This window comes from Lacerta agilis, chromosome 10, assembly GCF_009819535.1.
Source record: "Lacerta agilis isolate rLacAgi1 chromosome 10, rLacAgi1.pri, whole genome shotgun sequence".
Classification (NCBI taxonomy): Eukaryota; Metazoa; Chordata; class Lepidosauria; order Squamata; family Lacertidae; genus Lacerta; species Lacerta agilis.
Window position 1 is genome coordinate 13,086,278 of NC_046321.1, and position 20,084 is coordinate 13,106,361.

General features: G+C 42.8%; 1 protein-coding gene across 1 annotated transcript in view; it reads left to right on the forward strand.

Annotated features, from left to right (window-relative positions):
• The first annotated feature begins 399 nt into the window (after window positions 1–399).
• Window positions 400–20,084, forward strand: part of LOC117054424 (1-phosphatidylinositol 4,5-bisphosphate phosphodiesterase zeta-1-like) — a 41,009-nt gene continuing 21,324 nt past the window's right edge. Inside the window, 8 exon segments of the mRNA XM_033163225.1 lie at window positions 400–553; window positions 2,674–2,796; window positions 3,995–4,112; window positions 4,115–4,225; window positions 15,398–15,524; window positions 15,526–15,597; window positions 17,526–17,670; window positions 19,201–19,353. Coding sequence (XP_033019116.1) covers window positions 542–553; window positions 2,674–2,796; window positions 3,995–4,112; window positions 4,115–4,225; window positions 15,398–15,524; window positions 15,526–15,597; window positions 17,526–17,670; window positions 19,201–19,353 — 861 coding nt within the window. The 5' untranslated portion in view covers window positions 400–541.

The window sequence follows — 20,084 nt, forward strand, 5'->3', positions numbered from 1 at the left end:
CACGTGCTCAGACGCTTCCCCCCCATGCAGTGTATTGTAAGCTCCAGCATGACAAAACGCGAATTGTATACAAGAAAACTGTATACAACGTGTTTGTTTGTTTGTTGCTGGCTTGCTTTTCAGTCCTCACACAGACGCTGCTCCCTGAGGAGAAGACTGACACTTCTGTTTGTATGTGCGCTGTAGGGGGGAGTGGAAAGGGCCAAACGCGAGAAAAAGAAAATGCAAGCCGAGGCATCTCGTTGGCAACGGAGTGAGCTGTTGACGTCAGTGACGTCGGGAGCCGAGGGTGACGCGCTCCATTGTTTGACGTCAGGGAACTCCCCCGCTCCGCGCCCGTGGGGAGGCACCGCGCCCGCCCGCCGCGCCTCCATCGCCTCGCGGACACCGGCGAGTGCGGTCGCGCCTCCGGGCAGGAGCCTGGAAGACCTTCGGGCGGGCGGGTAGGCGGGCTATGCCGCGCTGGGAGCTGCTGAGACCATCGCAGTAAGGAACAGGCGGAAGAGTAGGCGGAGGAGGCAGGACCACCACCAGCAGCACCATGGAGAATAAATATCCTTCCATCAGGGGCGCGGGAACGGAGCCACTTCGCCCACCCCGTCGTGGAATGAGGGGCGAGAAGCCCCCATGGAGAGACGAGGGAAGGGGGTCTCCCTGGGGTCTCAGCAGATGCCCCCCAGCATAGGAGCCAACTCCTGAGTCCCTTTGACACCCCCCCCTTAAAATCTTTGACAGGGCATTATTCAAATAGTGTGCACCATGTGATCAATTATGCAGGCTAATATTTTACTCAAGTTGGCACCCTGCTCCCCAGACATAAACAGAGAATAAATTCAGCAAGCCGGCAACTTTACGCACATTCAACTTGGGTGCATTCAGCTTTAGGCGCGGAGTAGAGGGGAAAAAATTAAAAAGAGGGTGGGCGTCCAGGGGAAAAAAAGACTTTGTTGACGCCACCCGCCATTGCACCCAGCATGTCTTTGACAAGACGCGGTTTGGGCTTTTGGCGCGATCCCTGGGGGTACGTTGCAGGCTTACTGTAGATCACCAAGAGCTTTGCACCCTGCTTCCCAGCTAACCTCTCTTGGAGTGATGGGAAACATGTTCATTTTTTTTTATAAGAACAACAAGCATAAATGAACAATTTATGGAAGAACACAAGTAGGAGTAGCTGTCCATACACCCCTGCCGCTCCCCGCTTCCTCAATGCTTCCTTCAAACAGATAATGCGCCCCTTCCCCAGAACTTAACCTGTCAAGCAACCTCCTCCCACCCCATTGGGGCCACACATGGCATTTAATAAGTTGCCTGGTCAGCAGAACGGCAATAAAGTATATTAATGTTGAAGATGAAGATGGGTACCCTAAGAAGGATGTTTCCAGCGGAAGAGACTCCACAAGCATCAGTGGAATCCTAGTAGCATTCCCTTTACACTGGCTTTAGACACCCCAGATGTAAATTTTTAGGACCCACCTTTTCCTGTGATTGTAAAATGTACAGGAGAAACTCGAAAAATTAGAATATCGTGGAAAAGTCCATTTATGTAAGCAATTGTTTTCATTAGCTACTGGAGTTTAATATTGAGATAGACTCATGACATGCAAAGCGAGATATGTCAAGTCTTTGCTTGTTATAATTGTGATGATTATGGCATACAGCTGATGAAAACCCCAAAGTTGAAATTGTTAATTTGGGGTTCTCATCAGCTGTACCATAATCATCACAATTATAACAAATAAAGGTTTAACATATCTCGCTTTGAGTGTCATGAGTCTATTGCATATATTAGTTTCACCTTTTTAGTTGAATTACTGGAAGAAATGAACCTTTCCACGATATTCTAATTTTTTGAGTTTCACCTGTAAATTGTTTTAAAGCATTTTTAAACTTTGCATTGAATTAAGCTGCCTTGAGTCCTAGACTGGGAATAAAGTGGAGTAGTAGTAGTAGTAGTAGTAGTAGTAATAATATAATAATTGCCCTCATTCATACTTTATTATCTATTTCCCAATCTCTTTATAAATTTCCAATCGCATGCAGGTAGTGACTCACAAACATCCTGCCCCCACATTTTTTTTAAACTAGGGAGAACCAAAACAGAGAGTTCCTTATCCACAGTTATTACTAAGATGCCCAGATGCAAACCCATCTCCCTGCACAGTAAGCACTTGAGTCCAGTTCCCTTTTGGGGGACAATGCCAGCCACAAAGCAAGTGACTCTCCAAAATGACCTCCCCTCCTTTGCCAGCTTTCCCTTATTACCAGCTTTCTATTGTAGGTACAGTTCTCTCTTTCATACACTGAAGTCTCATCTACTTGTACAGAAATGTGTTGTTTCTAGTCTGCGGAAAGGTTCCCTGTTTCAACGCACATGCCACTATGTTTATAGAAGGGGATTTGTCACCTCTCCCACGAAAGGAAAGATTTCCTCTTGCAGCGATCCTTCGCCTGGAATGCTGTCATTCCACAGACATCTTTAGAACCAGATCCACAACAATGTTTAAATAAAATACTTGGATCTAATTAATCCAATAATTAAAAAAAATTATAAAATACTGGATCTAATTGCCCCCCCCCCAAAAGCCTATAGTGGCCCCTTGCTGACATCAGTCACTTTTTTGAACTGGAAAAAAGAGAGATTCTGGAAAATTCCTTAATTTGCTTTTCTCTACGTGGTTCATGGACCTAATCTTTGATGAATTTAGAGATGGCAAGATCAATCTAGATAAGACCTTGAAACTGCTAAATAAGTTTGACGTCAGTTATGACTACGTTCATGTGAAAAAGGTGTTTAAGGTGAGAAAATAACATTTTATTAAAATATATAGTAGTATCGTGGTCAGTGGACCATAGTTGTCAGCGTAAACTTACCGCAATTCCACATGCCAACAGGACTTCCAGAGTAAAGTTCTTTAAGAGTAGAAAATTTATCGCTTCTAGGCAAGCTGCATTATTACTGTGTAACTACCTATCTTTTCACCTATGAACCAAGCGCCCTTGGTTTTTCTTTCTTTCTTGGGTAGTGTTTCCTTTTTGGAAACCAATTACTGATCATTTGGGATGGGTTGGTAACATCTGTCTCACCTGTTGAACCTTGTATAAAGTGGAGTTACATGAGAGATTTGATTCTTCTGTACACTTGCCTTCCAGTGCCCTTAATGGTCTTAGAAACAGAGATGTTTGGAAGCTTAAAAAACACAATCTGTTTCCCTTCCGATTATGGCTGTTCTTATATTCCAATGGAGTCCTGGCTGTGACAGAAGGGTGGAGAGCTGAGAGGAGAGACTTGGTCAGATGATGAGCCCTACAACATGAGTTTGAAGTGGATGCATTGGCTGGGCTCCTCTCTCTCTCTCTCCATTAATTATTCTTATTAAGCCAGTAATTGGCATACACTATAGCAGGGGTAGGCAACCTAAGGCCCATGGGCCACAAGCGGCCCACGGGGGTTGTTTAACTGGCCCACGAGCTGCTCCCAAACTGAGCCGCCCGCTCTGCGAGTCCCCGTGCGGCACATCACGGCACGGGACTCACTTCCGCAGCGCCGGAACATGTCTGCGCAGATGCAGATGCCAGAAATCGCGGGCATGCGCGGACAATCCGGCCCACGGAGGGATCTCCGCTGGAGTGAACTGGCCCAGGCAGGGTATACCTTGCTGACCCTGTGTACTATAGGATGGGAGGTGAAGGGGTCAAACTGAAGACTTATGCTTCTAGGTCTGCTTTTCAGCTGCACAAGAGAAAACAACTAAGTCCCAGATTTTAATTTAAGGTGCAGCATGTATCCTAAACAATGCCAGTTCCCTTTTCACTTCACTCCCCTACTGTTTTCTCACAAGTTTAGGCTTGCCCTCACAATCACGAAGGCTCGCAACTTGACTCTAGTGTGTGTTTCTTAGAAAAGCTCCGAACTATGTCAAAGTGCTCATCGTTCTGGTGTGAATACTGCCACATTTTACTTATTGCCAATTTTTCTTTCTTTCCTTTTACATAGAAAAATGACAAACAGAAGTCTGGACATATTACCATGGAAGATTTCAGGGCAATTTATCGAACGCTTCTGCATAGACCGGAACTTCACGAACTCTTCAGCAGCTACTCGCCAAACAAAAAGTTCTAACAGTATCAAATCTGTGTGACTTCCTTAGGAAGGAACAGTTTGAACTTGATGTTAATGAAGCAAGAGCTGTGTCACTCATTAATAAGTTTGAACCCATTGACGAAGGTACACTAAAGTTTTAACGTTACAGTTTTTAATTTGGAACCATAGCTTTTAGTGTGTTGATAATGATATTGAACATATTTGTAACAATGAGTATGTAGATAGTCACAATGCAGCCTTTATTTTTCCAAGAGAAAATGTTGTTTTGTACACAGAGAGCTCATCAGTTTTCTAAATTTATTGTCTGCCCTGGACATTCAGCCAGCTCCAATGATAGCGAGGAGGTTAAATGCATTCCATCTAGTGCCTGGAAATTGTGTCTCCTGCACTATATGAGCACATCTAATGGAAGACCAGTGCTGACATCTGTTTCTGCAGCCACGATCTTTCGGTGGAGAAAGGGTGAGCAGCGGTGGAAGAGGCTCATCCTCCACATCCAATCATAAGTGCTACCCATGCTGATTGCATCATTCAGGGTTCCACGAGGACAGGGCTTCACAGGCCCGTCAGCCTAAAGGTTTGGGTGGGGACATCAGAAAAGTAGGTGGTGGACAGTTTATCTGGTCTGCAGGCCTTTTTTACAATCAAACTAAAAACTTTTTTATTTAACCCTGATTTTTGCAGCTGTGCTGCAACTTACATACATTAAAATAAATAAATTCCTAAGCAAACATCAATTGTTGCTTTTCTTGCCACTGGTTAACAAAAAGGTTAAAAAATAAATAAATCAAGAACGACCCACTACTGCTAGGAATAAGCTACCATGGGAGTGTTTTTATAGTTTATAACAAATGTTTTCTTGTCTTCGAAGCTGCAAACATAGAACAGGTTCTTCCAAAACCAATGCTACTTTAGTAATGTCCATGTTATAACCCAAAAGAACAAGATCGGCTTTATGTTCACTGTAACATTAACAATTGCTGTGGTCCTAAAACTGATGTTAATGAGATGCACTGCAGTTCTGCTTGAAATTATTGGTGCTGCTTCAACCAAAAGGCCAACTCTGGGAAATGCAAGCCCATAATTTTTGAGCTCATCTGCAAACTGTGCTAATGATGGTCGTTCTTTAATAAGGAATTTTACTGACTCAGGTTCCAATTTTAAGTTTTCTAGCTTTTTACAGTTGTCCAAGTAATGTTTTAATATTTTACATAGTGGATTCAAATTGTCCTCATTTCCAGGCTGGAACATATTCTTGTAAGCTATAGCTACAATTAACTAATGTACTGTAGCTGTTAGAGTGTTGGGCTAGGACCCAAGAGACCATGGTTCAAATCCGTACATAGCCATGAAGCTCACTGTGTGTGACCTTCGGCCAGTTCTTGCCTCTCAGCATAACCTACCTCACAGGGTTGTTGTGAGGATGAAATGAGGCAGGTGAGAACCATGCTTACCACCTTGAGCTCCTTGTAGAAAATCTGGGATATAAATGCAATAGCTAGCTAGCCTGTCTCCTTGAATCTGTTTTCTAATTCACGAGTGCTATGGCAAAGGTGCCACCATGTTGCCTGTAACAGGAGTTGCTGTTTCAGATTTATTTTCAGCAAAGCAACTTACGAATGCTTGCTTTGAGGTCACGATGAGAATAGGTAAAGGTAAAAGGTAAAGGACCCCTGGATGGTTAAGTCCAGTCAAAGGTGACTTTTGGGTGTGGCACTCATCTCGCTTTCAGGCCAAGTGAGCTGGCATTTATCCACAGACAGCTTTTCCAGGTCATGTGGCCAACATGACTAAACCGCTTCTGGCACAACGGAACACTGTGACAGAAAACAGAGCACACGGAAACGCCGTTTACCTTCCCGCCGCAGTGGTACCTATTTATCTACTTGCACTGGCGTGCTTTCGAACTGCTAGGTTAGCAGGAGCTGGGACAGAGCAACGGTAACTCACCCCGTTGCGGGGATTCAAACCACTGACCTTCTGATCGGCAAGCCCAAGAGGCTCAGTAGTTTAGACCAGGGGATTTGCATTTCTCCCAGTCAAGGGAAAGCATAACTTAATTTCACCACACCTCTCATCAGAACACATACACCAGCCAACTGCAAACCAACCAACCAACCAACCAACCAACCAGGAGACCATTTGCTTAGCATGCAACCCCTTTAATCCTGCTGCTTCCATTAATTGACTCCTTTCTTGCCCTAGCAAGCAGAGACACCTGATTCCCACCTCCCTGCTTAAGGCTTTGCTCTTGATTGGATACCCTAGGCAGTAAGCAGGGAGAGAACAGCAACTCCTGTTTAGAGGCGATGTGTTGGCACCTTTAACCCCAGCACAATCTCATTTGTCAGCATCGGAAAATTTCGCCTACCTTCTGAGTTTGCGGTTGGCGAATTTAGATACCAAGAAGAAATAACCTGTCAAACTTCTTTCCTCCTTTTAAAACTCTCCCCTGGCCTTGTCACATGATTTTCCGTGGAAAGCAGATTTCACTGCCGCAGCACCTCGAAAAAGCACCTGTACCTGTAAGCAGAAAAGCAGAAGCTTTCTGTTGGTTTTCTAAAATTTCTGTATAATTTTTTAAAAAGTAAAATAAAAATAAAAATAGGTGGGCTGAGAAATTTTAGGGAAACCCAGCTCCCCCCCCCCCCCACGGCTAACAGGCATGGATTCTTCTGCTGAGGCTTCAAACCTGCACCTACTGTGTTTTCTTATGCATGTTTGTATGAACTTAGATTGTGTTAATTCATCAGATTATAGTGGTAATTTATCACATTCTTCATTGTTGCTTTCTGGAAGAAAGAAAAGCGCAACCTAAAAAAAAGGAAAAAATGTACATTTATATTTCTTTATTGAAACATAAGCAAAAGATTATTGCAGTTTGTATAACATGTTATCAACTTGTACAACAGTCTAAGCATTCTCCTATTTTCTTAGACTACGTGAATAATTGTTTGTATTGGTTTTGCTTTATTATTTTTGTAGTTCTTTTTGCATTATTCTTATATACCACTTTGGATATTCTTAAAATAGAGAAGTTGTTTATAATTTGAATAAACCAGGACTAATTTGTATGCATCATGTGAGTAAATATTCCATTCAGATACTAAGTGAGACCATGTGTTGTTTCAATTAATGATGATGAAGGTAACCTTATTTGGACTGTTCTTTCTACATTAGCCTGCTGACTGATAATTTTACCTTTAGGAATCTGTTTAGATGCTAACAAATGCAACTTGATAAAACATTGGAAACAAAAGCACAAAATAGATAAATGTTGGTTGATGGGATTAGCTAAATAGTCTACTAATCTTGTATGAAATACATTTGATGTCTTGCCTTGTATAATGACTGCATTAAACAATTTCTCTGTTACAATTCTCATGTTTTTAAATATTGCTTATAGTGTTCTAGTTACAGCATAACTTTATCGTGTGATTTTAAAAAAGCAACACTGCCCACAAATAAACACATTTTTAACACTCTGAATTTCTTACCTCTTCATTGTTGAAGACCTCATTAATGGGATGGCATTTGTGCATTTGCAGCACTTTGAGGAATAGTGGGCGAGTTTGTTTTTGCAAAACAGCACAAAACAGATATTGCACTGGATATTGCTTACCTGAGTTGCTAAACTGCTAACAGTTATATCAGAGGAGATTCTTCTGTTCTTCAACTCATTTTAAAGACAGGAAATGCATTTTTCTAGGTTTCTCTTTTTACCAACACTAGTAACATTCTGTAAATCTTTTGTGGTGTGACATACACACAACCCCCCAGTCATCCAGTAATGTCCCCACTTGAAACTATTCAGTACTATAGCAACAAGACCATGGAGGGATGTTTGAAGCCCATTATAAGGCTTTGCATTCACGTTCCAACTAGTCAATATCCTTCTTAAAATGTGGTGCCCAGAACTGGATGCATTAGTGCAGGTGTGTGTGTGTGTGGGGGGGGGTCTTATTTAATGGAACTTTAGGTTTGCTGCCTAAGAGATTCGCTCTCTGCAGTAGGTGTGGGCAATCTGTGTCCCTCCAAATCTTGCTGGGCTGCAGCTCCTGTCATTCTTGGCCATAGCTGTGCTGGTTGGGGGATTGATGGGAGCTGAATTCCAACAACATCTGGAGGGCCAGAGGTTTCTTTCTCCTACTCTATAATATCTAATTGGATTGCAGTATTCCTATACTTGCAGTATTCCTATACTTCATTGGCAACCTTTCGGGGGCCACATGACATTGTTGGGTGTGACCAGTGGCAAAAGTCGGCAAAGCAAATAGATGTGACTCTTACCTTGTACAGTAGGCTATATTCCACCCATGCAAATACTAGAGGTGACTATGCATACACACCACACACACACACACACACACACACACTTAATCCAAGCAAGCAAGAGGCATTATCACAGCTCATAGAAAAAGTCAACTAGGCAAAAATACTTGAGGAAGGTGGAGAGCAGGACCAGTCAGAGGTGTGGCCTGGGGGGACGGGACAGAGTCTGAAGAGAGTCGCAAGGGCCAGATAGCACTGTAAAGGGGGCACATTTGGCCTCTGGGTTCAATGATCATTTCCCGGGGAACGATAATAGATTTCAATTGCATGTAGCAACTAAGCCTATAACCAAGGCTGAGCACATGCAATTGAAACAATTGCATATTTTTCCCTTGTGCATCCTTGCCTCTTCCTCCCCTTCTTCCTCTTTGCTGAATGTTAGACTGGAATGTTAGACACATTGGCTTAGGAGGAAGCCCCACTGAACACGCTAGGACTTAATTCAGACTGCACATACCTAGGGCTGAAATGTAGGGAGCTAATTTGCATGGGATTGCAGCCCCAGGCCTTAAAACCTTGTTTTGATGTTTGCTTGAAACATTTAAGTTGAAAAGATCGTTTCAGAACTACGTAGTATTCCAGGTGCCAAATTCCCTATTCATATGATATTAGTACAATGCACAGAACTTGAAAATCATCTTTTTTTGGTTTTCTGGGGTAGTTTTTGTTTTGCTTTTTTGCGTGAATGCTACTCCAGGTTCAGAGATTAGAATCATGATTACCTTGGGGATTAGGAAGTAGTAGCTGCTTTCCGCCTTGTGCTGAGAAGACACTTATTTTTTCCTTCTGTCTCAAAAGCAGTTTTGATAACAGCAGCACACCAAAGGGCTAGAGCAGTCTCTACAGAAAGAGCCCTGTGGAATACGTAGGTTGACCTCCAATGTTCAAAAACTCTAATGAGTTTAACTTGAACTGTCTTTCCCCCACCCTTTAACAGGATGACTTGAGGGATCTAAATTGTTATTGTTCGGTACCCTTTGGAATGCAGTCGTGCTTTCAAGCTTTGTCAGTGTGAAAGGTGATAAAAAAAATCAAAGGGCTCTAAAATGTATTTTTATTCATTTCCCCCCATCTGGTTTGATCAGTGTGCTGACAATGAGACAGCCTTACCTAACCTGGCTGGTGCTCTAGGTGTTTTGGATTTCAGATCCCATCAGCTTCAGGCCCCATGCTGGTAGGCATCCCAGTCCAAAACATCTGGGTGGCACACTGCTTTAAGAGGACAGGTTTCTCATCCTGGTGAGCTTCCAGTCTAACATTCAGCAAAGAGGAAGAAGGGGAGGAAGAGGCAAGGATGAGGGAGAAAAATATGAATTGTTTCAATTGCATGTGCTCAGCCTTGGTTATAGGCTAAGTTGCTAGATGCAATTGAAATCTATTATCGTTCCCCGGGAAATGATCATTCGAGCCCAGAGGCCAAATGTGCCCCCTTTACAGTACTATCTGGCCCTTGCGACTCTCTTCAGACTCTGTCCCTCCCCCAGGCCACACCTCTGACTAGTCCTGCTCGAGTATTTTTGCCTAGTTGACTTTTTCTATGAGCTGTGATAATGCCTCTTGCTTGCTTGGATTAAGTGTGTGTGTGTGTGTGTGTGTGTGTGTATAGTAACCTCTAGTATTTGCATGGGTGGAATATAGCCTACTGTACAAGTAAGAGTCACATCTATTTGCTTTGCCACTTTTGCCACTGGTCACACCCAACAATGTCATGTGGCCCCCGAAAGGTTGCCAATGAAGTAACAGTGCACTGAGGTTGAAAAAGATTCCCCATCTCCTGATACAGAAGAGAAGTTTCTTGAGCAGGCACTAGGACAACACAAGCAGGCTGTAGTCCTTCTGTTGCTTGAAGGAAGGAAAACACCACTCCAGTGAATCTCTGACTCCACCTTGGAGTGCTGTCCGAGAAAGGACTGTTGTCCTCAGCTGAAAGGTGTTTCTGTCCCGTCCCTAGTTGCTGAAGAACAAAGATTTGAAGGAGGATTCTTTATAAAGGCTTTGATGTTTAGATTACTGCGGTACATGTGCACATTGCTAGTTTAAGGCACCCCAGGAAATACACATAGTCAATCCCAAACAAAGCTAAGTGCTCTAACTCCCAAAGCTATAAATGTTGACCCGACACTGATCCTTGCTATCCTGTATGTAGGAATGGGGCACAACCTAGTTCCGTAAATGTTCCTGCAGTCTCTCACTAGTCCTAGTAGGTAGAACCCTCTGTTCCCTTCTCATTTGGCACCTCTGGGTGACAGGGGAGGTGTCTCTGCTGTCTGAAAGGTGGCAGGGACCGGCAAAACATTCCCACCTGGAAAGGCAGAGCTGCTCCCAATGTCTGATGGGCTGGGGTGTGTGGTGCGCCAGGCACTATGAATGTCAGTCAGAGGCTCCAACAGCTGTGGGGAGGCAGGTGGGGACACAGAGGGAGATGGGGCTTGCAGCTCTTGTTGCAGAGATGGATGAGATGAGATCGTAGGTTGACGGAACCCCACACCAGACCCTCACGATCAGGCTACCCCAAACCTGGGAGAGACTCCTACATCCCATGGGAGCCCTCCCGTGGGTCCTCCATTGACTGATTTGGCCAGCCTACGGCAGTTTCCAAGAGCACTTCGACCACACCAAGGCCCACCCACTGTTGACTGACTATATACAATAACCAGACTCCTAAGTTTCTAGAGTGTATCCAGCATGAATGTGTCTGCTCCCCCTCTCCCATTATTGGATTTGTACAGATGTTGTGTTTGTTACATATAATTATTTGAGCATTAGGTTTTCTCCTGCTTGACCAGACGTGAACAGTGATTCTGAGGTGGTCTACAGCCCAGTGCCCCCTCAGAAACACATGGTTTTTTTCTTGAATAGAACCCCCATCTCTCTTTGTTACTTGATATATAGTAAGAGTAAGTAGGTTTGTCCCTCAAAGAAAAAAAATCCCACAGAATGCCCCCCAAATTCTAGTATACCTGTATACTAACTGTTTGGCTCCTGAGCTGATTATGACTCCCAGACTCTAGTTAACTGCTTTCTATTTGTCTAATAGTGTTAGAAGCAATTCCCTTTCCTCTGTGTTTGATATTTATCATTTAAATAAATCATTGCAATTGGTGTAGTGGGCGGAACCCTGGATAATAACTTGAACGCTCATAGCTCCATACGACATGCGCTATTATTATTGCTTACGTTTATAGCACAAAAAATATACTAAGCTCTTTACAAAAGGGTCAGATAAACAGGTCCCTGCCTAAAGTAGCTTAAATAGACATGAATCATAAAAGAATTTGTGTGGGCACAGAGGTGGAAAGGAGGGAGCAGGGATCGTAAAAATAATAGCAGATTTAATACAGTGAAAAGCACAGTTTGGGTTACAAAAAAATGCAGTTTTATCGTTAAGCTTGCAATATAGGGAGTCAACAAAGAGGAAAGGACACCCACCACACACCAGTGAACTGCCTGATCTAACCATAGTTACATGGAAGAATGGCCCACTGATTTCAATGGGGTTTCTTTCCAAGCAAGTATGTTTAATATTGGTGTTTAGTTGTAATCCTATAAATGTTTTCTTGGAACCAAGTATTCCTGATTTTAGTGGAGTGTGATGCACCATAGTCATAATCATCTTCAGGTGCGAGTTATGTGGCGAAAGCATCCAAGTTGAAGCATGTACATATGTTTCAGAAAGTTGTTTGTATGTTCGCTATGGATTTGTACACCTCTTAAGATATCATTACCAAATTACTGTTCCTGAGGTCAAGGAGGAGGTTTCATACAGTTGGGTGCCATTTTGGATCCTGAAGGCAGACTGAACCTTTCAAAGCTGCACTGATTTTAACCAAAGTTTGCATGGTGGTTCTTGAAATCAAATCAAATCAAACTTTATTCACGTAGCCAACAGGCCATTGCGACTAAGAATACAGATAAAACAGATAAAAATCCTGGAGAAAGACCAGTCAAGTACACAAATATATAAATATACTGATAAATCATATGAAACCCCCAGGCTAAAAGGCCGTTCAGATAGTGACCTCGTTCTCAGAGAGTCAAACGATTTTCTCTGTTATCGTTTCTGTTCCTGCTAGAAATAAGGTAGACAATGAGGTAGACAATTGGCGCCTGAAATAGTAAAGATGGTACGATACTCTCGTTCCTCAGAGCTATATAGATAAGCTGATCGAGACAAATATAGACCTCAGGTGCATGGGCTAGTCATATATGCCGAGTTGTCTTTCAAATTGAGGTTCTTGAGATGAAGGTGCAGGGTTTTAACTACAGCTGGACACAGTTTTGAATCGAGATTGTGCACTGAACCTTTCAAAACTGCACTGATTTAAACCACTGATTTCAAAACCGCAATGACTTTTCTGGTTTCTTAGAATTCCCGAGCAACGTCAGGCACAAGACTGCTAGTTCTTTTTATAAAGAAAGTGGTGGAGGTGCCAAATAGCCTCAGGGAGTAAAGCAGGGGTGGGGAACCTGTTGGAGGCCAACTCCCATCAGCCCCTGCTAGCATGGTCAATGATCAGGGATGATGGGAGTTGTAGTCTGGCTACATCTGGAAGGCCACAGGTTCCCCACCCCTGAAGTATAGAGTAAAAAGCTGGAGATGTTTGACAAAAGAAGAGTTCTTATGCATACCAAAGAGAAGAGGGGAAGATAAATTAAATGCCTGGACTGGAATGCGACAAGAAATCACCAAGAAAAGGTAAGATCCAAAAGTATTGAGAGACTTAACGGTAAGTATGAAAACTGGTAGCACGTATAAAGAAACTGAGCTGAAATGGGAGCTTAGGAAAAGAGTCACAGGGAGGAGAAGTTTCAGCTGTGAGTATTCTGAAGATTTGTAATTGATAGATAGGAAATAATAGTTTATTAAGAGTGGATAGATAATAATAGCTTATTAAGTATGTATGCATAACAAATGAATAAATAATATTGCTTTTGCACATTAACAAAGAAGTTGGGTTTCTGTGAAAGTTTTAAGATGAGAAGGAGAAAGGCCAGAAAACACAGCATTAATATAATTTAGTTATAAGAAATCCAATTGAAAAGGCTTTTTTTGTACTGGGAATAGGACAAAAATGGTGTCATTGGTTTCCTAAACAGTGATATGATAAATATATGGTAGCAGTATTAACCTGGTGTAGACTTCAAGGATTGCATTAATACAGCAGTGACTTTCATATGTTCTGTTTTACAACAATCCTCTCCATGTTCAGTGGTTTGCCAAGGAACCACTTCATGTATTAGAAACAGGAATTGTCTAATCCTTGTTTGAGGAGGTTTCTGGGGCATATTCCAACATGTTTATCAATTCATTCTTGGTGCTAAGGTCAGAGCCGTAGAGTCACATCTGGAGATGTGGGATAAATTTGATTCAGCTTGCATTTAAATATACCTAATAATGAACTTTCCAAAACAACGCACAAACCAAAACGTCCTTCAAAATTCATACTTTCTGATTTTTGCAATGCACTTCTCCAGCCGTGTAATGTGTAAAAACAAAAACAAATATGTGTTACATTAGGGGAAACGGCTTTGCAAAAATGTGAATGTTAGGGAAAATTGCAAATGTGTATACAGTGGTACCTCGGGTTAAGAACTTAATTCGTTCTGGAGGTCCGTTCTTAACCTGAAAATGTTCTTAACCTGAAGCACCACTTTAGCAAATGGGGCCTCCTACTGCTGCCGTGCCACCAGAGCACAATTTCTGTTCCTAACCTGAAGCGTTATTTCTGGGTTAGCGGAGTCTGTAACCTGAAGCATCTGTAACCCGAGGTAATGAGAATGAGAAACTGAAAGAAACCGAAATTGACATATGGGTCTATCTCTAAGCACATGGTCAAAGCCCTTGAACAGGAATGAACAGACTTCTTTTGGGAAATCTGCTTTGGTTTTGACTTGAACCTACCTGAGCCATATCCAAAGTGGCAACTCAAGGGATGGAGCTAACTGCTTACTGAATCCTATGTGCCATTACACTGGGTGGGGGGTGGGGGTGGGAGGCTTAACTTCCCATAATGTTAAGTGCACAGTGTGCAAATTCATCTGCATTTAGTATTATTTTAACAGTCCATGCTAGGAGGGGAGGGGGAGATTTTAATTAAGACTGCAGAGTGGAGAGAGAGGATAGGCTTAACTCTTCCCAGCTGCGATCCTCACAGAAATGGACCCCCATCTTGCCCCAGGCGTTAGAAAAAGCTCCCATTGGGACAAATGGACTAATTGGCAAGCCAAAGATTTTCATCGGGTGGGAAGGGCTAAATTTCTATTTCCTGCATGCTGTGGTCCCGATCGGAGACCTCCCCATGCTTAGTATTATTTTCTTTAATGTAGGAAAAGCTCTCTGCTGTGTTGAAATTAGGCTCTCCATTGACCTGCATGTACTGATACAAATCTTAAATCTGAGTCAAATCAAGGATTCTTTTTGCTGCTGGTATTGATAAGCAACTGGGAACCAGAAACCTTTGCTGATCTACTGCAAATCGCCCAGTGATTACCACTCTGTTTGAATGTACCAAGTGCTTCCCTGTGGCTCAGCAGTGCAAGATTAGTCAAGGTGACCAAAACATTTTCCAAGTGTGGCAGAGCCGCTGATCTGCCATGACTGATCTCCTCATCTTCTGATGAGCTTCTGGACGAACACCGGCTTCCCCCAGAATCAAAGCCACGATAGCAGAGCGTATTACTAAGCGCATGAACTAACATGGCTAAGGTCTGGTTCTGGCTTGTGTACATTACGCTAGCTTCTGGTGATTGTTATGTCATGAAATAAAGGCATGAATAAGCATCAGCTTATTATTTTGCATGTTCAGCTTCAGATCATAGCCAAGCACCAGGTGAAATTCAGGGGCACACATTCATAGTGTGAATATTTCCAACCTCTGCTTAATTCCAGCATAAAAAACGGTGGAGGTATCTGAGCAATTTTAATTTTAACCACCACCACCCTTTTTAATGTTCCCACTTCAGCAAGAAGCCAAAGGGAGTTGACCTTCGAAGGCTTTATACGGTACATGCTTTCGGAAGAGTGCAGCATCTTTAAACAAAGGCACAGGACCGTTTACCAAGATATGAACTTCCCATTGTGTGACTACTTTATCATCATCACACAATACCTACCTGATACAAGACCAGCTTGTAGGGCCAAGTCACCTGTGGGGCTACGCCAAGTATGTACATTTATTTGTGGGGCAGGGCAGGGAAGGTGAGGCCAAAAGGGTGTGGGTACTAAGCTGTGAAAAAGTGTGTTGTGTTTCCCAATGGCATTATTTCTTCATTTTTTTAAAATAAACACAAATGTTTGCAGCCGTTAAAGAAAGAACTTAGAAAAATACCTATGGGCTGTATTATTGCACTCATTGAATGATTTCTGCTCAGGCAATGGAATGTCTGTTTCTACCCCCAACAAATCTGCTCTGGAGAGTTGGGGGATTGAGGGGGGGTGCAAAGGAGGAAAGTTCCATTGCATGTATGGACATCATCCTGCTAGTGCAATAATGACTTCATTGGAAGCAAGCCTGTGGCTGAGCTAGAACTGAAATAGGGATGGAATATAAAAACTGCTTTGAAAAAGCATTTAAAAAAATACATTGTATTTTCCATAAGGCTCGCCATCGCCATCTAGTGTCACATTGTATATTGCATTTAAAACACACTTAAAATGTTTTATTTGCAGCTGTATAAGACTCAGATTCATACAACAGCAGAATTATTCTTTTGCTGTGATTTAGTGCTTTCTGAACTTTGGGACTCTTCTGAACCCCTTTTGGCATCCCACCAAGTGCCTACTGTGTGCCCCATGGCCAAACGAATGGGGAATCTTGTGTGCAGTGTTGTTTCAGCGCTGGCTGGTGGCCCGCCTGTTCCTCCATTTGCCAATCTTTTTGGTGCTAGCATTTTGCATTGTGAGTGGCAATCACAAATCCCACAGCTTTTTATCATGAGTACCTGTGGCATCATGGCAGATCACTGTGACACCATTGACAAAACCATGTGATTTGTCCCTGGCAGTAATTGTGCCCGGTCCTTGTCTCTCTCCCCTTCCACCTGTGTTGCTGCAAGGTTGCCTTGCTGCTTCTTTGGAAGAAAGGGTGGCTGTGAAACATCAGCTTGCAGGAGTAGGTTCCCTTAGCTCACATTGCTTTAGCAGGATTGGTTACTCAGAACTGAGTCCACAGATTTAAGAATGGCAATCCAAGTCAATTATTAAGTTAGCCCTTCACAGTTGCAAGGAAACCTCTAGTCAAGAGGTAGATGGCGCACCTAGTTCCTGCTTCTGAAAGATTTTTACACAGCCAGAGTTTGGAATTCAGAGTCATCTGAAGCTTGTGGGTTTCATAAGCAGGAATAATTCTTCTGAAATTGGCTCCCAGGATCCTAAATGTTCCAAAATATCACCTGGGTCTTGCAATGACATCTTATGGTGCTCTCAAGACTTTGAGAGGGCTTTGGAATATCATGAGTTATTGCATCCAAATCCTGGCTTATTGCGTGGCTTTGGATAAGTCAAAACCCTACCTCACAGGACTGTTGTGAAGATCAAATGGGATTCCCCTATGCTGCCTTCGAGCTCCTTGGGTGAAAGGCAGGATATGGATAGATCAATATGATGACTAAATAAAGAGTTACATCTTGGCCTATAACTCAGATGTAGGTACAGTCACAACATGACCTTCGATGGTATTTTTGGTGTTAAATTGAATTGGTTGAAATTGTCAGTGTCAGGTAAATAGGGGCTTCTAGCACAGAGATAAAAGGATAGAGTTATACCTCTATCTGAATACACAGAGTGATGGCCAAAGGTGGGTCCAGTTTAGAACTGTAAATAAGACTGTGGCTGTCTAATATTTTCATATCTCTATGGCAGTGCAAACTGCTTCGGAGATCTGTTTTCTTAAAAACTGCAGATCATCAAAATGTGTGCTACGCTATCTGAGCTTCTAGCAGAGTGCAACTCCATAGCTAAACAAGCATTATTTGGAAAGCAGAAAGCAATATGAGTACTGATGAATGGGACACAGATCTTTTATTGTATATTATTATTATTATTATTATTATTATTATTATTATTATTATTTATTTCTTTTTTAATTTAAAGTTCCCTAAAGAAGGGATGCCGCTGTGTAGAAATTGATTGTTGGGATGGTCCAAATAATGAGCCTGTGGTTTATCATGGACATACCTTGACGAGCAAAATTACCTTCAAGAATGTCATTGATGTGGTCCACAAGCATGCCTTTGAGGTAGGTGCATGTAGTTGGTCAAAAGCTCTGAAAAATGTTCACAGGGCACTGTAGGGTACCTACTTGTCCCACAGCAGTATCAGATGACTCTGAGGGTGGGTGGTCTGCCAACCTATGAGAGCCTTATATGATGCTGTCAGCTGATCTACAGGAAGCAGGAAGCAGATAGATCTTAGATGTGAGCCTAGGAACACTGGCAGGGCTGGATAACAGATACAAAAATTAATTCCTTTGTGAAAATTACTGTGGGCAGAACAGCACAGTTGCTCTGCAGTGAGGAAAACCTTGATATGTCTCTAGAATGGCTGCTCCTCATAACAATTTTGGTTGCATTTGTGTGACTGCTGTTTATTTATTTGCATATCTGAAGATTCTCAATTGTGAAAGAGAACTACGCTGTTCACCAACATTTATTAAAGCAATATTACATCAAGCACCCAGTTTAAACCAAGCCAATTCCCACTTTCATAGTGTACGAAGTCACCAGAGATCGAGTTCACATTCCAAAACGGGGAGCATCTCTGCAAGAAACCATCCTGAAATTCAGGGGCAAAGCAGCCCAGCATTCCACTGTTGTTATGTTCTCTGCTATCAGCAATCCCCATTCTTTGTAAAAACCACTACCTAATATGTGGCAGCTGCAGGCATTTAAAAAGAAAACAGTCGCAAATCCCAGATGGGCAGGATGAGCTCACTGACCCATTGAGTCCGGCATCTTGTACTCACAGTGGCCACCAATGCCTGTGGGGAACCCATGAGCAGGATTGAAGCACATAAGCACTCTCCCTTCCAGTGGTTTCCAGTAACTGGTTTTCAGGAGCATTGCTATCATGACTACTAGCCATTGATAGACCTCTCCTCCATGAATTGGTCTAACCTTCTTCTGAAGCCTTCTAGATTGGTGGCCATCACTGCCTCCTGTGGGAGCAAATTCTATACTTCACTTTGCTCCTGATCATTATCTGCAACTGAGCATGTATTTTGCCTTACAAAAATAATTCAGGGAGCAATCCTTACCCCTGGTGAGCTGCAGTGGGGCAGTGCAGCTGGATTCCTGCTGCTTGCACCACCAGTGGCAACGACAGTGTTGAAGGAAATACCGAAAGTAGCAACAACTTGCCAATGGCTTAGTATCTAGAGGATCCTTGGCTTGCTCAGATCTGCTCCTAACTTACCCCTGAAACACCCATTTAGGGTTTACACTGGCCATTGCCAGCAGTAGCTTCTTTCCACCCACACTTTCTCTATGAGAGTTGTGGATTCTCCCCACTGGTAGAGGCCAAAACAGCCAGGCAGTTCTGGGTGGTGGGATGCCCGTGACACATTCAACCACCCTCAAGATTACGTGGGTTGAGGTTTGGATTGTTCTGTTAATGGATTTCCTCAGTAACTGATTTGTAAAAATGTTACATGGAAAAAATATGAGAGAGACATTACACATACCTTTGTAAATCAAGAAAATCTTTAATAAAAAAATATATTTTTTAAAAGTGGGGAGGGATACCAACGGTCTTTATGTTAAATTTTCAGGCATCAGATTACCCCCTTACACTATCTTTGGAGAACCACTGCAGCGCTCCACAACAGGAAAAGATGGCTGGCCATTTGCTGGACATTCTCAGGGATACCCTCTGTACTTCAACGCTGGATGATAGCATGCCATCTGAACTACCCTCCCCAGAGGTAACACCCCCCAAACCCAACATTATTATTATTATTTGTAGAAGATGGTGTGTTGGTGTGTGTCAGTTTGTGTGTGTTTGTGTGCAAGCTCTGCAACTGTTGTGCACAATTGCAGCATAATGATTATTTGGAGTTTGGAATATCTTTGTCATAAAAAAATGAGATTGGGCAGGGGGAAATGAGATTGTGCTCATAGGGCTTGTGGTCAATATCACTCTTGTTCCAGCCCATTCTTCCGCTTCCACCGCTCCTCTCACCATAGCTCATCCTGGAGCCTTTAAAATTGTGAGTGAAATGAAGTAGTGTGGTACAGTGGTTTGACAAGGGATTGGGAAGCCATGGCCCTCCAGATGTTGGAAGACTGCAGCTCCCATCAGTCCCATGTCTAGTGGTTGGGGTTTATCAACATCTGGATTAGACTGAGGAGACCCAGGATCAAATCCTCACCTAGCCATGAAGATGAGGGATGGCCTTGTGATGGTCACAATTTCCCAGCCTAGCCTAATTCACAGGGTAGTTGTGGGGATAAAAACACAAGCGAACAACAGAGAACCTACACAGTCAACGCTGACACCAAACCCTACATATATTAAGGAACATAGAAACATCGTCACCCCACATCTCCCATCCACCACCTTTCCCCCTTCTCTCCCTAATGTCTCAACAACCAAAACTGATTTGTAAAATGTTACATGGAAAAAATAGAAGAGAGACATTGCACACACTTTTGT